This window comes from Pempheris klunzingeri, chromosome 10 (genome assembly GCF_042242105.1).
Source record: "Pempheris klunzingeri isolate RE-2024b chromosome 10, fPemKlu1.hap1, whole genome shotgun sequence".
NCBI lineage: Eukaryota > Metazoa > Chordata > Actinopteri > Acropomatiformes > Pempheridae > Pempheris > Pempheris klunzingeri.
In genome coordinates this window covers 24,230,253-24,247,646 of record NC_092021.1, presented here as the reverse complement: position 1 = coordinate 24,247,646, position 17,394 = coordinate 24,230,253, and the positions used below count along the sequence as shown (strand labels likewise).

At 42.1% G+C, this 17,394-nt stretch overlaps 1 protein-coding gene across 1 annotated transcript in view; it reads left to right on the top strand.

The window, feature by feature from the left end:
* The window catches only part of sema5ba (sema domain, seven thrombospondin repeats (type 1 and type 1-like), transmembrane domain (TM) and short cytoplasmic domain, (semaphorin) 5Ba), a 147,702-nt gene extending 131,114 nt beyond the window's left edge, over positions 1 to 16,588 (top strand). The window contains exons 17-23 of the mRNA XM_070837589.1: positions 1,983 to 2,195; positions 6,604 to 6,774; positions 9,245 to 9,319; positions 9,818 to 9,955; positions 11,590 to 11,634; positions 12,675 to 12,880; positions 16,412 to 16,588. Coding sequence (XP_070693690.1) covers positions 1,983 to 2,195; positions 6,604 to 6,774; positions 9,245 to 9,319; positions 9,818 to 9,955; positions 11,590 to 11,634; positions 12,675 to 12,880; positions 16,412 to 16,588 — 1,025 coding nt within the window. The remainder of the gene's footprint in view (positions 1 to 1,982; positions 2,196 to 6,603; positions 6,775 to 9,244; positions 9,320 to 9,817; positions 9,956 to 11,589; positions 11,635 to 12,674; positions 12,881 to 16,411) is intronic.
* Positions 16,589 to 17,394: the final 806 nt, after the last annotated feature.

Sequence of the window (17,394 nt, the reverse complement as noted above, 5' to 3'; positions counted from 1 at the left end):
TCAGCTCTCTGTTTGGGTAAATCAGTTTTACATTCAAGGGAAAACGAGTCCTCTGATAGAACAGACATCTTGGTACGACATCTAAGAAGTTGAACTGCTCAGCATTCATCTGAACCAGTCACCCTTTCAACACACATGTAATTTCTGCCTATCTCAATCAAAATAATGACTTCAGATGTACTTTGATGACGGCCAGCAGTAGCCTACAATCATGTCTTCACAATCATGTCTTCACCACCATTGTCGGTGAAAATCTGGCTCCCTGAAATGGTCTTTACCGTTTGTGTGGCTTTTACTATTTCTTTCTTGGACTATTAAGTTAAGAAGCGGAGGAAGCCAGCACGGCTACAAGCTAAGCTAAAGGCTTCGCTGCAAACGTACAATCCCTTTCCCTGCAAGGCACAATGAGCTGGTTCTGAGCTCTCTGCCAGACACCTCACCATTAGAAATGTGAGGTGCTAACACTAGTGTCTGTCATTGTTGTAGAGTTCAATCTCTGGAAGATTTCTCTGAGCAGACTAGAGCCTGTATTGCTGCACCTGAACTGAAATAAAAGTCTTCCTGAGGGGATAAACACTCCCTTTGAAGGTCTGCTGATGGCTTTTTCTTGTGACATTCAAGTGAATGGTTTTTCATCAGAACACTTCACTTTGCAGTGAGAAATTTTAACAACAGTTACTTCACTCATAGACTGTGACCCCATTGGGCCCTGGGCCGGAGTCATCCGTCTACGGTCCACACACGAATCTGCCTTTGGTGCTTTGTTCCACTTAATTCTCCATTGTGACCTTTACACACTCTCCGTGCTGGTTATTCAACTGTTCCTACAGGACAGAGCCTTTGCTTATCGAGCTCCCGTCCTTTGGTATAAGCTCCCACTGCAGGTCTGGGAGGTGGCTCTCACGTTGTCAAATGGAGGCTCAAAACACGTCTGTTTTCCTCTGTGATGTGATCCTTCCTTGTTTCACCAGCTGGTAAACCTTCAGCGGACTTATACCTGACAACTTGTTTACCTTAACTCACCTCATCAGCCTCTGTTATCACACATTTATCTTTATAATTCTGTGTTTGAGAGGTGGCGTGTGCATGCTGAAACTCCTTGCTGCACTATAAATAACCTGACATTAAAATGAAAACTCACTTCATCAGTTCAAGTTTAATGATCCAATTTCCACCTGAGGGCCACAGCTGCAGTACATGAGAATAAATAGTAATAATGTCAATTCTGTGTGGATTTTTCCTTAAACTATAGTTAACCAAGTTCCAAGTGGGAGTTGATGGAAAAGCAAATGTGCAGAGAATGAAAAGGCAGAAAAGTCTGATCAGATTCTTGTAGTGTGGGGAAATGTCAAAAGGATAATGATCTGATATCTGTATCTATGTATACACAGACGACACCGCACAGTTGTCGCACACAAAAATACTCACTGCTGCATATGAACGCAGTAGAAAGGCAGCGGTGTGCTAAGATTTCTCCCGGTGAGCGGCTGACATGTCAAAGGGGCCCTGCTGTTAGACCGGTTAGCTCCCCTACATGCTGTTAGTGACGGGGTCACAGTCCAGCACTCGCACATACACACTGTCACACACAGATTTACACAGGGTCACAGTCCACTGCTCTCTCTCCACTAGTGCCCCCCCTCCCTCCTGAATCGATTACCTGTCTCCCCCTGTCAGCCTCCTTGGGGGGGGAGGTGCGCACGCAACATCTCTAACAAACAGATGAAACACTGACAGCAGGGGACTGTGGGATGCATGAGACACAGATAGAGTTTGGCAGAAGGACAAACATATGAAATATGTCTGCTGGCAAAGTCATATTCACTCTGTAACTTGAACTCAAGTTAACTTGAGCGATCTGCGTGTTTCACATCTCTTTATATTCCTTAAACTCTAAATCTGACTGCACTGCATATATGTCTGACTTTAATCTGACCCAGAACTGTGTTGTTCCCTCTTTGCCCACCTTTTCCTCTCTGTAGCCCTTGTCGAGGAGCTCTTGAAGACACCAGTGGTGAGAGTAGCGGGTGCCGGCTGGTCTTCATGGGAGACCTGGTCGAGCTGCTCACAGAGTTGTGCCAAAGGCTACCGGACCCGTCGGCGGACCTGCGCCGGACCGGAGGGGAAGAGCGCCCCGGTCGCATGCCGTGGTTCGCCTGTGGAGTACCAGGACTGTAATGTCCAAGCATGTCCAGGTGAGAGAAGACACACCCAAGACCATGTCTCCATCACAGGCTGCAGGGCCCATTCTTTTAAAAACACATACAAAGATAGATTAGTTGCTTCTCAATTTATTGTTTATTCAGATTTTTCTTTTAAAAACAGGTGAAAACAAATTTTCCACATGGAGTGTTGATAGTGTGAGTCCATTAAACATGAGGGCATAAAATCTCTTAGTGCTTGTGTGTTAATATCTGATAGATACCTCACATTAGGTTTTTGACGACTAGTGGGTAGACCATGATTTCTCTGATATAATGCAGCACATTAACATGTAGATTAAAGTGTCAAAGTGTGTAAAATCACTAAAGATTTCTCTTATAGATCAGAAAGATTTTAGCATCAAATTGACATGTTAGAGAACAATCTGATCAACCAAACCAACCAAAGTCTACAGAGAACCTCAGTCTTGACAGGTGACAGATGAATTTGAAGATACGAACACTTGCTTTTTTTGGTTGTTTTTATTCACCATCAAGTCATTTTGTCAGTCTCTCCAAAACAACTTGAATGCAGGAAGTCACATTCATCCACTTTGAGAGCAGATATAGTAAGTTATTGACCTTTTATTGAAAAACTTCTTCAGCATATTAAAGATTCATGAAAAAAGACATGCACACTGATGGACAGAAGGGGAGATGGAGGTCAATGCTGGTAGTAAAACACTGCTGAGTGGATCATTAGCTTCATTAGCTAATGGTTACCAGCAGCTGCAGCAGTGCAGGGAGAGTCCTTGGACAAATGAAGTTATCCATTTCAAGCTCCTCATCAAACCATAATCAGCTGACCTAGAACTGTGCTGGCCAAAGAGTGCTGCACTGACAGGCTACACTTATTAGACCAGACTGAGGGCAGGCCTACACATGCATGCACACTGGAGGCTTTTGAAAAATGTCTGAACTCGTTTTAAGAGCCTTAAGTATTCATGACTGCTACCTTATGAATGAATGATTTATGATTGGTTGGTGCAAGGTGATCAAATCCCTGTAGTGTATGTAAATTCAGATGTTGGTATCCACATTAAATCCTTAGCGGTTAGCTTAGCAACTGGCATTTGAAACCAAAGGAAGCCCAGGAGAGGCGGCCTTGGTTACCTCCCACTGGGAGGTAGCCAATCTGGAAGCCTTTTGCCATGAGTGTCACGTGTACAGCTGGTCTCACTGCGCCTGTCCAGGGCAGACACACAGGTGAGAAGGACAAGGCCAGTGACAAGAGAGAATGAGTGCAAAATAGTAATTGATGATGAGATTAGAGAGAAGGATGGAGGCAATAAAGATTGCCAAGGAGATTGAAATGAATAGTGTGCAGGTGTGTGTGTGTGTGTGTGTGTGAGAGAGAGAGAAAAGGCAGACAGTCATTGAGTCTCAGAGTTCAATTACGAGTTTCATTATAAGAATTTCTGACCTGAAAACAGTCCGTTAAGTAAAGTTTGTATTCAGACACCTGGAGTAAAATGAGCATGCCTGTCCCTGCAGCTTCATCAAGATTGTAAGCTTTAAAATAATGATCAATTCTATATTCAGCGTGACATGTTTTTAAATCGATCACTGTACCATAGAGCGTGTCCAAGTCCAGCCTGAAGCATTATCAGAGCCAGTCTCAAGTGTTCAGGGGCAAACTACAAGTGAGTTGCAAGTCTTCGTGTGTGACAATTAAAAAGCATTTGAACATCAGTTTAACACAGATCCAAGTCCAGACTCGAGTCGTTTGAGACAGTCTCATGTTTGTCTAGGTCAAGCCTCAGGCAAGTCAGAGTCTCAGCTGACTCAAGGAAGTTCCAGTCAATTCTCAAGTTATTCAAAACGAGCCAATGTAACGACAAAAGTCATTCCAAGTCAAGTCTCAATTCAGTCCCAGTCATGTTCAAGTCAGGGCTCAAATCAGTCCAAATCAAGTACGATCTTAGTCAGTCAAGTCTCAGGTCAGCTGTCACAAGCACTGTCTAAGTCTAATGCTGGTGCCACAGTGCTGCTGCAGCACTGTGACCCAGACAGGCAATCTTCCTACACTGATTGTTTGCCTCTGAAAATGGCCATCAAATAAAAGCCTCGCTGACAATTGAGAGGATTCTGTCCACAGAAAAGCTGCAGGGCTTTTAACTTTAAACCAACAAAGGAAGTGTTGAATTAAGAAATATATTTTTTCCAGGTACACATTGAAACTGTAGTGAAAGATGTATAATGCTGCTGGTAGGAAGTTAATATGACTAATATCACAGCTCATTTTCTCTGTCCACTGCTATTAACTGTGTGCACATGCCGGGAAAAAATAGACGAGACTCAGCCGAGCTGCACATGAACCGTACAACCGGGCTGTGTTGCTGCTCTAACTTGTTAATAAAGATGCTGAAAATACTTGCTCCACAAGGCACACATGCTGCTCAGGTAGGCAGTGTGTCCCCAGGGTAAGACTAGGTGAAACTAAAGTTAGTCTCAAGTCAGTCAAAATGAGTCTGAGTCAAATCAAGTCTTTCAAGTGTAAGTAAATATGTATGCAAGCTGTTTTCGCTCCACAAGGCCTGCTGTCTTTAATTCTTATAGTTTCAGAATTTTACCAGGTCAAAGTTCTTGTGGCGCAGGTCTGAATCAGCTGCAACAGCTCTGACAATTTATTTGTTTTATTCAGCTCAAATAAAAGTTCCTGGTGTTCGTGAGCAGCCAAATAAACACATGGAGGAATTTTTCCACTTCATATTTCTGAACATAAATGAACACAGCAATTCAGCCACACAGGAGGACAAGCAGACAGGCAGCAGGAATTCTGTGAGTCGTTTAGTAATTCAGTTAGTCAGACACTCGGCCAGTCAGCCAGATAAACAGCCAGTTAGTCAGAGAGTCAGTCAGGCAGAGTGGTGGCTGGCTGTGAGAGCTAGTCAGAGTTAAGTGGTCACAGCCTGTTTCACTCTTAGTGTCACACTAATCCACTCAGCTAATGTAGTTTTCTGCAGCACTGTGATGTTACCTGGCAACGCCGGCCCCCTAGATCAGTCGGACGGACATCAGCCAGTCAACGAGCCAGTCAATTAGTCAGTCACGCTCTCCTGATTAGATCAGATGAAACATTAACATCCCCCATGAGGAGACTAAATTAATCTAACAGTCACACAGGACAAAACAAAGACAAAGACGGATACGATTAGAAAATGACCAACACCCCAAATAGATATTTATTACAATAATATAGTAGAAAAAGAGGGAAACTGGACCTATATGAAATATGCAAAGAAGAATCTCTGAATAAACAGACAATGTGTTTTTGTTTGAGTCCAGCTCAAACTGAATTATTGTTTGAAAAAAGATTGTTCATACAAGTAATTCAAATAGTATTCAAATGTTGGAATGCAAAAATAAATGTCACTAAGTGAAGCCAGATTTACTCTTTATTTTCTTCTCAGTTATTATGAATACTGTTTCAAAAAGTTAACCTGCTGTGTCAGTCCCCTCACGGTGGGTGGCCTCATGATTTAGCTCATTAGTTCCCACCTGTCATTTGTTTATGGGGGACACATTAGTGTAACACAACTAAGTTGGAGCACACAGCAGCACTTTTAAACACATATAGGACTATATTTGACTATTGCGCAACAGTAAGCTTACTATTTTGGTTATGACGGGTTTACGATAATTTACCCCAAAATACGATAATTTCGAGTCTGTGGTACGATAATTCTACATTTCCCACCTGGCAACACTGGCTGTGTTACACCTGTCTGAGAACTTCAGAAGGTCTGCATATCTAAAAATTCATGAAGGTGCCCAGGTGGTGCAACAGGTACAAATTCTGCTTCAGCTTTAAAGCCGCCTTGGGGCACATCAGCTGGTGCAACTGGACCCTGAGGTCAACAGATCCACAAAACTGTCACAGAGCACAAAGAAACTAGCAGAGCTGTTTTCAGAGTCAACTCATGTCACACGTCTTCATATGCAAATTACATGATGTAAGTCATATGTGTTAATAGCACCACAGTCGCAAGTTACATATATTTGCTTTAATAAATGATAAAACACATGAAAATGGACCAGAGGAATGTCAAATCTGGCAAAAATAAAAGAAAAAAATGTTAAAACAAATGAATTAAAAGCAGGATTAAATGAATACATCACCCATATATAAATAGACCCAGCATGATCAGATTATCTTAACTTTTACTTTTGATTGTATTTCCTTGAATTGCACATTTAAAGTACAAACATTTGAAGTAGATTTGAACTGAGGTGAAATGATTCCAGGCTCCTTTGAAGAGTGTGGATGTCATGTTTGAGAAACGTCCTGAGACTATTGTGTGGTCTTAACTTGTAGCGATGATAGTTTGGATTCATGTGTTAATGAGCAAAGGCGCTGTGTGATTATGTAATGTAACGTGTACATGTGTGTACATTACAGTAAATGGCGCGTGGTCCTGCTGGTCGTCCTGGTCTCAGTGCTCAGTGGGTTGCGGCGGCGGTCACTACCAACGCACGCGCTCCTGTAACAGCCCTCCCCCCGCCAGTGGAGGGGACATCTGCATAGGACTGCACACTGAGGAGGCCCTGTGTAACACGCACACTTGCGATGGTAAGGTCACACATAAATTCAAAATCTAACTCTGTCATGCCACCACAGCTTGGGGGTCCTTTCATCACGCCTCAAGGCAGGCAATCATCTCTCACACCGTTTCATTTCTGTGTTGTCCCCTTTGCTAAATTGCTTCTTTCATCTTGTCCTAATGAATAAACCAGGTCTCAGATATATGAAAAGATAAACAGAATCATGCAGAGAAAACAACCCGTCCTCCCACCATTTCGTTTCCCGCTGTGCGACTGGAGCTCTGAGCGCCATGGCAACCTCTGTGGAAAGGTTTAAAAAGAGATCCACTTGTGCTGTTGTACTGAAAAAAAAAAATGGAAAGAAATCTTACATAATGCGTTTGAAGTTTTGAATGCTTTTGAGTGCATATTTAATACTGGCAAACAAATAAAACCGTATATTAAGTGTGTGTAACTTCCGGTAAATGAATAATGGATTTACTAACAGAACAGTTAGTCATTTATTAGAACGAAGCAGGTTAACATTTAACAATCTGTTAACCCAGATTTCAAAAAACATCTTTCCTCCTTCAGTGGTACTTCCTCCTTAGACTGTCACTATTTAATTTTCCTACTTACCTGTCGACTAATGCACATTGGATAACACTGTTTGCTTCCACCAAGCCTACTATGGAGGTTAAGCACATTTTGTTTGTGCTTCTACAAACCCTGAAAAATGACATTTAAAATTTCAAAAACAACATATTCTAGTCCTAGTTACTCAGGTCGCCGCTTCTCCACACCGACCCGTAAATCAATTATCGATAGGCAAAATCTGTTATCAGTGTCTGTGTGAGCTGTCGCTCTAGTACAGTCACAACAATCATGATGTCACTATCATGATTGAGCTGTTGTCAGACAGTCATGTGTAAATGTTATCGCTAATGCAGCAAGAAGTCTGGAAAAAAATGTTTTCTAGACTTTTATTTGCCAATGCACTTAAATGGAATTATTCTAGACCTTTGGTAAAATTCACATGGCCTTTTAAAATCTGTAATAATAATAATTTACTAATACTAAAGTTCAAGAGCCCAGATACTGTCATTGGACTGCTTCTTCAGTAGAAAGCAAATTTAAAGAAAACTGACTGCTCAGTGCTCTTAAGAGTATCTGGTGAAACAGCAACAGTTTTGCTGGAAAGTAGTGTAAAAAACTTTTCACGTCAGTGAGCATCACAAAAGTTTTTTTTTATTTAATTTGCCTCTTTGTTTCAAATGTTCAAATGTTTCAAATGCTGGGTATATAAAACATAACTATCAAGACGCCACTAAAATAAGTGAGGAAGTAAATCATTTGAAAGAACTAAAAAGTAAATAACTATAACTTATGATAACTATAACTTAACATAAAGTGAAATAAGGCACACAGACAAGAAGCAGCACAAAAACAGACAAACACAGGTTGCTGAGTTTAAATAAAATTAGATGTTCTAGTGGTGTTCAATTTTTGTCTTTGGGGAAGCAAGAATAACCTTCAAATCAAAGTCTCACACCATGTGATGATGAGATGTAAGGTGTACGTACAACAACACCTTTTGTGTCCCCCTCCGCTCCCCCCACCTCAATTCTGCTCCCACAAGGACACTGAAATATTCATGAGAAATCTGCCTGCTAATCCAAGAGAAGAAGAAAATAGTCCAGTATCACAACTCACATTAAGGGTTCAGCCCGACTTTGATTCTGGAGATTGATATCAAAACAGTCTTCAACATCTTTCCTTTATTCATTTGGCTGGAAAATAAAAAATGGTTTGGACAAATGTCGTATGGGGTGGTGCCTTGTAGTGCAGATGAATTCTGCCTGAATAAATTGTCGTTTCCCCTTTAACTGACGTTTTCCTCAGCTGCTTTTCATTTTGAATCAGCCCAACTGTCATTCACAGGGAGAGTAACGCTTACAGTCAGCCGCCCTGGTAATTACAGACAAAGAAAGGTGAATTGGCTTTTTGTGTGTTTTTTTCTCAGTTTGACGCGATGCTAATCAGCCTCCTTTATCAGGTTAATGTTTTCCTGTTTGAGGTGGACCAACACGTCCCATTAGGCCTGTGCTGATCGACTGTCTGCTAACAACCTCTCCAGCCCCAATCAGTCTCCTCGTCCGTTCATTTATCGACTGCCACAATATCGGTCATCTTTCGGGTTCCTCCTGGTGCCGCCGTCCTCTCTGCATGCGTAATTAGAAGCAAGCTGGTTGTCAGTCACAGGGATATTTGATGCCCCTGTCGCAGGTCATTTGATTAAAGTCTCCCCTAGTAATAGAGGACAGCAGGAAGGACTGCTGGGACAGAATACTAACGAGGAGCCTCCAGCCTGATGGCGTTCCTTGTGACTCAACAGTGCGATCACGCAGGTTGTTCGTGTGACAAAAATAAATGGGAATAAATGAAGCAATTAAAGTGGGTTGTAGTGATGCAGGGTTATTAAACACATTTGAGGTGGTCGGTGTGTTTTATGTGTCTAGATGGTTGTGCGGCAAGAAGGGAGCAGATGGTGGAGACTGAGCAGGCTGTTGGTGAGCACCAGGCTGATAGGAAAGGTAAAAGAGGCCTTGTCCTCTGCCGCTACTCAAGGCCCTCTCTGCCAAAACTGCACACTTGAGAGCACTCTGAATAACAAACCATCTTTTTCATCAGCCTTTCACTGCAGTAGCCTGTGCTTTTAAATACAGGGTGAGAGAGTGCAGAGAGTGCATGGTTCAAAGGGAGGAGCTGAGAGTTGGGAATTTTCTCTTTCCTCTTGGGTAGGAGCCTTTGTTTACTGCTCGGTCGCCTGCTGCGGGGAAACAGCACTAAAGCTTGGCTCAGGAGACAAACATCTCCGCAATGCACTAAACAAACTCTCCACGGGTTTACTCTTCCAATCCTGTTTACATCACAAACACTTTTTGGTGTGTTTGGGCTGTTTGGCTGGCCAGGAAGGTTAGTGGTCGCGGGTGGTGGCAGCTTGGCTGGACGCACTGGTTTCTAGGCTGTCTGAGTTTGATGTGGCCTTGTTTGTCTGGGTTTGTATTGATTGCTCTTTTTTCTGTGTTTAGGTGGCTGGATGGCCTGGTCACTGTGGTCTGCCTGTGATGATTCAGGCTTGCAGATGAGGAGTCGGGTGTGTGGTGCTCAGGGCAACACCCCCTGTGTGGGGAACAGCACTCAGCGCAGAGACTGCAATGAAATACCTGGTGAGTCAGTCAGCCGTCAGATACACTGTACCTGTGCAGCCATCTTCAAAGTCGTCATTACAGGGTGAGGTCACTCCTTCAAAGGTCCTGAGGTTTGTTGTCCTTCTGCCAGAATTTTGAGGAGACAACCTGTTGGCAGCCCTGAATATCCCAAAATGCACTGCATGTTTTTCACTTGTTACAAGGAGGTTATGTTGTCAGTGCCATGTGGTTGTCTGTCTTTTAGCAGGATTACAGAAAAACAAAACATTTTTGTCTTATAGTTGTGTTTGTTGCTTTGGCCTTGTTTGCGTTTTCAAATATGGTCACAGATTTAGTTTTTTCGCCACATTAGTGTCATACCAGGGACAGGAAATGGGTTGACAACAAAAGTTAATTTGTCCATCCAATAAAATTTTCCATCTTAAGTTCAAAGCCAAAAAATTATAACTTTGCTAATAGTTTCAGCTCTAGTTTTTACTGTGTTTTAACTTTGTAAAGAAATCAAAAGAAGAAGTTAGCATGCCATGGTGAGTTAGCTTCCAGTTAGCAGAAAACATCTTTTCACTGCTTTGTCATCCATTGGAAAGATGATGAGGTTTCCCCACAATCTGTCGGCTTTGGTCTTCTCAAGATCAGACGATCAGGTTTCAGCCCTATAACACTGTTTAAGGCCAAATGTTCGATGACAGCAGCTGGAGGTTTTGGGACATAGCTCGTCCGTCATGCCCAGATATGTACAGAGTATCATAGTCATTCAGCATAATCGCTCATCATCCTCACATCTTTATTCACAAACACGTCCATGCACACAAGCATGTCTTAGTTGTGTGTGTGTGTGTGTGTGTGTGTGTGTGTAGCTTTAGTCCTCTTCATGCACTCAGTCATTTGCTTGAGTTAATTAACCATAATTAAGTCCATGTGAATTCAACAAGTTAGCGGTTGACCCTGTTGGCCTCAGTGTAACTTGTTTCTCATGAAAGTTTCTCCTGAAATGATTTTTCATGGCCCGCCAGTGTAGGCCTCTCCACGCTCAGAATCCCTAATGAGTCCAGACGAAGGCGATTAATATTAATGGGTTGTCACAACACCAAATCACATCTAATTTTATTGCAAATTTCAATGAGGCGATGGATGGATTTGTTAAGGTCACTTGCAGAGGGGAGGCGGCTGTGAGGAAGCTGAAAAATTAGGCCAAAAACTTAATCAAGAGATGTGGCACTGCAATTAAATCTGCTCACACACACATCAACCCTCCCTGCACCCCCTCTGCTTTCCTTTTAGGATTTGTGGGGGACAGGACTCATTGTAGCTGTAAATTGCTGCCTCGCCATCAAGTGTCTCTAACTGCAACTAGAGAGGTTCAATCTGACAGAACAGAGCTGTTTTTTCAATCAACAGTCCATTTTTCTCTAGAAAGTTTTGAAATTCACTGATCCAAAAAAGAACCTCTCCATGGACTGTTTACGCAACATCTTATATGACATTTTAATTTCTCATTCACTGTTTTTGTTTCTGCATGTGCCAACTCCCCTGATGTTACAGTCGCTGGTTGTTGTGTTTCTCCAAGGAGAGTGTGCTTGCATGTGTGTGTGTGTGTGTATGTGTGTGCATGCATGTGTTTGTCTGACCCTGTGTTCCTCTCCCCTCTGCAGTCATTCTCCCTGCATCTGGTTTTGATAAGGACCAACACTGTGGAGGTAAGTGGATTAACAGCTGCCTTCAGTCTGTTTCTGTGTGCATGTCAAGGTTTGCCCTCGTATGTGTCCACCGATGCGCGATATGCGTTTTCATGCATTATATGTGCATCTTCATGTGTGTGTTTTTTTTCGGTCTGTGCAAAATTTGAACATCCATTCAGGAGGAGGAGGAAGAAACATCATGTGAACTGTGATGTACGAGGAATGAGCCACAAGTTGTCCAACTACTTGATAATTGCAAATTGAGACACATTCAAAAGCAATTTTGCTTCATGCGTAAGGAAATGGCTGGCACATCATAACTTCAAATGTTCAGTAGGTAGGAAATACAAAACAAAAAAAACAAGCCCAAGTGCAAATTCCTGTCCTTGAAAGACACAGAACAACACAAAAGAGATGGAAATTGCTTCAGTAATTGTGGACAAAAAAGACATGCAAGACTTAACTCATGCAGAAATGGTTAGCCGACGTCAAGCTTAGTAGTCTTCTCTTCCTGTCAAAGCCTTTGTACCTTCGTGTTGAATATAAACATATATAACTTATAGTAACAAGTCTCCCATAGCACGCCCGCACAGCCAAATAGTTCATGAGGTCGGCTCAGTTCAGTCAGAGGGACTTACAATAAGTCAAAGAATTTACCATTCATAGCAAAGTGTTATTCGGTTAGATTTAGTGTAAAAGGCTCAGCTCTTTAAAATGAGCTATGAAAGAATCCAAGAAGCAACAAGGATTCTGCTGGCAGAGCTTATCCCCCCTTTCACACATGCATGAACATTGAATTTTCACTAAACTAACCAACAGAAAAGCTTAGATAAGGATGAGATTTTGGTGGTGGAGGGAGCAGAGACAACAAACGGAGTTGGCATGTTTGAAGTGGGGATATTGCGGTTATAGCTTGTGTGACTTTGACTTGGTGAAGTTGTCGTAAATCTGGGACACACACAAAGCCAAGAAAGTGGAGAAAAAAACCCTTCTAATTAGGATGTTTTAATGTATGCGGAGCCTCAAATAACTATCAACATATCTTCTTCATTTCCCAGCATTCACCTCAATTCACTTAATCGCCACCGGGGTTTCCTGTTTCCTTGGGGCGGGGCTGCTGTCCTTTCTGATCTACGTCTACTGTCAACGTTTCCACAAGCCTTCACAGGAGTCTGCCATCATTCACCCCACCACCCCGAACCACCTCAACTACAAGGGCAACACCACGCCAAAGAACGAGAAGTACACACCGATGGAGTTCAAGGTATGTCACTAAAGGGCTTTTTTTTTTTTTATTCTATAGATAAAAGTAACAACAATGGAAATAAAAGTACTGCTTACTTGGTGTTACTTACATAATGTAAAGAAGATTCAAGGGCAATGAATGTGATTCATGTTTTATTTAGAGGCTTTATTCATGCATTTATCTCAATAGAGCGCTGACCGCAGAAGATGAATTACAGTTCATTTTTATTCCTCCTTGCTCTTATACGGACCCTCTAAGCTTTAAGCCCTTCTACCTACCTCCTACCTGCCCACGAACCAAGTCCTTATTAATGGGCCCCATTAGCTCTCTAAAGCATTAGTCAGCCCTCAGCCGACCACTGCTATTGGTCTACTGTGAATTCACATTTACAGAAAGTCAAGAAACTAAAGTGCCCTGAAGCAAAGGGTCAAGTTTGATATATATATATTTTTATGGCCACTGTCATACTTTTGTCAGTATGAAAGCACAGCCCCAATCACTGATCTAAGTTCATTAGTACTGGCTGATATAACCCCAACCACTCCTTGTGTCATGACTGCCACGTGTTCATGTTATTTTCCTAAATTGAACTTGATACTCCAAAATTTAATATTCTGCTTTCTAGAAAGAGCATAGTGATTCCCTTCCTCCTAAAATATTCAGTTACATCCTACAAAATTATAAACTGCATCTGTCTTACCTTGAAGATTCTGGACAGGCCTCCCACCCCCGCTGCCTTTCATAATAATCTGAGCTGCTTACTGATCATTCAGTGATAAAAGAGGTATTTTTACATCTCTTTCAGACCCATAGTAAATTTGACAATCTGGAGAAGACATCACATTTCCTGTTGATACTAATCCATCAGGCCTAATACAGCTGTTGCATCTCAAACTTCACAGTCTTTGTGGTAGTGAAATTGGATGTTGCGTCACACAGCAGTAAGCCGCTGCTTAAACTCTGATTCCAACACGTTGGATGGTGAATGGACTGCACTTTACTTACATAGCTCTTCTCTACCTTAACGGATAAAGCACTTTTAAAATTGGCCCCTCATTCACACCAACACACCAATGGTGACGGAGCTGCCATGCAAGGCGCTGGCTTGTCCAACATTAGCTCACTCTTAGCAATCGTTCAGGTGTAACAGACAAAAAAGCTGCTTAGTGGCTCACGGATACAAAAAAGATCTTCCTTTGTCTGGAGTCTGTGTGGGGCTACACCTTATGTTAAAGTCATACCATGCGTGGTGAATATTGGGCAGGGATAATGAATCGGGAAGAAACTATGCCGTTTCAGTGACATTTATTTGCTTCAACCGTGATGATGGGTATATAAAAGAGCACTACTATACCGCTGGAGTACCCCTTTAATCACCATACAATTTGTGCATGGCACTCTACTACTTCTGCCTACCTAATGGTCTGTATTCACTTTCAAAACTCACTGTCCTAGTGAACAACCTGCTTATGGCTCTTATTAATTATGATGTAAATGGGCTTGTTAAGCAGCAGTGAATTGGCCAATCAAATATATGCAAGCACACATTGCTGGTAGATGACTTTTTACCTCACAATCGCAAAAATAGAGGATAAAATTAGTCACTGCACCTGTGTTTTGGAAAATCACATCAAAGTAATAACCCACTGTGTAGTGCTTTTGGCAACTGGTTTATGGATGTTTCATTGCAAACTGGACTTTCTGAATTTTCAACTCAATGGCACCTCTTGCCTTTTCTCCCTTGCCTGACTTCAGCCAATGTGAAGCAGCAGGGATCCAACTTAACCTTTCCCATCAACCTGACAGTATCTAAGATCCTAACAAACATGGCAGGAATAAGGTGCCTAATCACAATGACCCATCCCTGTGTTTTTGATCATGTCAGTCTCCTGACACTTGTTGTCCTTGCTGCTGCTGCTGCTGTTGTTGTTGCTGTGTGGACACAGTGCTGACAGCCATTGTGGTGCTGAGAGCCTGAACTCATTAGCTTTAATGACCAGGAGGGGCCAGACTCTGCTGGATGTGCAGTCGATGTTACCGTGCACCACTGCTGGACTGTTTATTCGGCAGGTTCCCTTCTCCTCCTGGCCAATTTATGATGCCCAGCGTTGTGTATTTCACCGACTCTAACCTGATTATCTTCCTGCCTCGGTCCCCAGAGCTGTTCAGATGGATTACATTAGTCTAATGCTTCCCCTGGAAAGTGTTTCACCTTATGTTCAGCTTTTACCAGAGACACAGCAATTGCATTAGAATAAAATGTGGGTTTTAGACTTGTTTTTATTTAAGAGAGCTGCAGTGAATTCCCGCCATCTCATATATTAGTGTATTGAGTATGCTTGACATGAACTAAATTAAATTTGTTAAATTGGTTTGCTTTGGTTATGAATACACTTACAGCACACAAGCAATAACCTCGGAGCTAGTGGGAGGTATTTTATTCACCTGCGGGCAAGAATTACTGATATTATTTCTACTTCTTACAGAAAACAGCACACGGTGTCCAAAAAAATCATAATATGTCTATTCTGACTGACTGAGTCCTCAAAATTTTCTCTTCTGGTGTACAAGAATTGTTTCCAATGAAAATCTACCTGTATAAGGTATTTTCAAGAAATTGGCGTCTCTTACAATAGAATGAGCAGATTGCTGCACAACAATCAAGGACCATGCATGTCCCAGTGGAGATTGTGGCTATTAGAAGGTTAAAGTTTGGGCACAGAGCTGATTAGATCTGCCCACAGTGATGGAATTTAATTCCAACATAATTTTCTATCCTCACATTTATAACAAAACACATTTCATGAAAATCACTTCAGAATTAAGCGAGTTACAGTCCATTTTGTACTGATATCTGCATCTCGTAATAGTGTTCACTACCGTTTCTTGACCTTCCCAATATGGCTGATGCGAAGACACATACTGGCCACATACAGCAGAAGCCAATGTACCTCATTGGCTTCTGCTGTATTCATTTCTATATTCACGGTGCTGGCAAATTCATTTGGAGCTAAAGTCTGCACATTAGTGATCGAAGGTTGGAGCAGAAATATTGAGGTCTTGTCCATACACCTGCCCGACTCAATTACAGTTAGGATTAGCTGCCAATCATGGCAACACATTTTTTTTTTTTTATAGTACCAAATAACTAATTAAAACCAAACTGAGAAATATGAACACTGGACCAGACATCAGCGTGATAAGAACTACCTAAAATGGCAGAAACCATCTTTGGGAAAAGTTTATTTGGCCCATGTCACATCCGCTAACATCCTCGATCCATAGAGGAGCAGAAGTGTAAATATTGACTATTTTACGGGGATTATGTGCTGGACTCACTCCAAGAGTCTGGTCAAAACTATATTTCCTAATATGCTAAATTTTTCATTTGGGACAGTCTTTAAAAACTCATTCTAAGAACATAAAAAAAATATTCTGCAGCACAGATATGTGCACATTAAGTTAATTTAAAATATTCAGTAATAGTATAAAATATCAAACACGATTCTCTAAGGAGAAAGTTTAATTCTTCCTCTCTCTCGTTTCCAGACGCTGAACAAGAATAACCTGCTGCCGGACGAAAGATCCAACTTCTACCCAACGCCGCTCCAGCAGACAAACGTCTACACAACCACCTATTATCCCACAGCACTCGGCAAATACGACTACCAGCCCAACTCCTCCCCTTCACCTTGCAGGACCTACAACCACAGCAACAACAGCTGAGACATGGCTTACAAAACCCCCCCTGCCACCACCCCCAATGCCATTGTGACATAACTGAACCGACGTGAACTGAAATATTTCTCAGAGCTTGGCCAGGTTCCTCTGCTCGCCATCGCCCCTCTCCTCGCTCCCATAGTCTCTTCCGCATGGTAGGGTTTGTGTCTTCAAGGCTGTTTCTGGAACTTTCCATCAGGAGATGTGGGTTTGGACGAGAATGCCTGTGTCCTGGTGCATTCAGGGACTGGGCTTGGGGGTGTGTTATTATAAGGGCATGACTGGATATAGCAGTGTCAACTCGGAGCTTCATGCGGGGATCAAGTGGACGACTTACGGTTTTAAACAGATTGTTATGAGCAGAACATCTCAGCGCAGGGGCTGAATCAAGAATCCAAGAACATAAATATATATATATATATATATATATATTACATGTCTCTGGATCTGGGTCACCATTACTAACCATATTATCAGCCGACAACGAACTTTGAGGGCAACCTTCGACAACACAAGCTGTTACTGAAAACAGACATATTTTTATGTCCTTGTCACACGACAGAGCGGGAGAACAACAACAAAAGAGAAAACTCTATGAAGTCCATGATGAAATAAATTAGAGATCAATATCAGCTTGTTTGTTCATTGTTGATATTTCACTTGACAAAAGAGATAAAAACTTCAGAGTTGATTCAGATTTTGGAAGAACCACACCACCACCAAACATAAGCCTGAGTTGGAGACATATTCTCTAACTGTGCTTATGATCGGAGTCACATGCCTTTTGTGGACAAGGGCGTTCACTTGTAAAG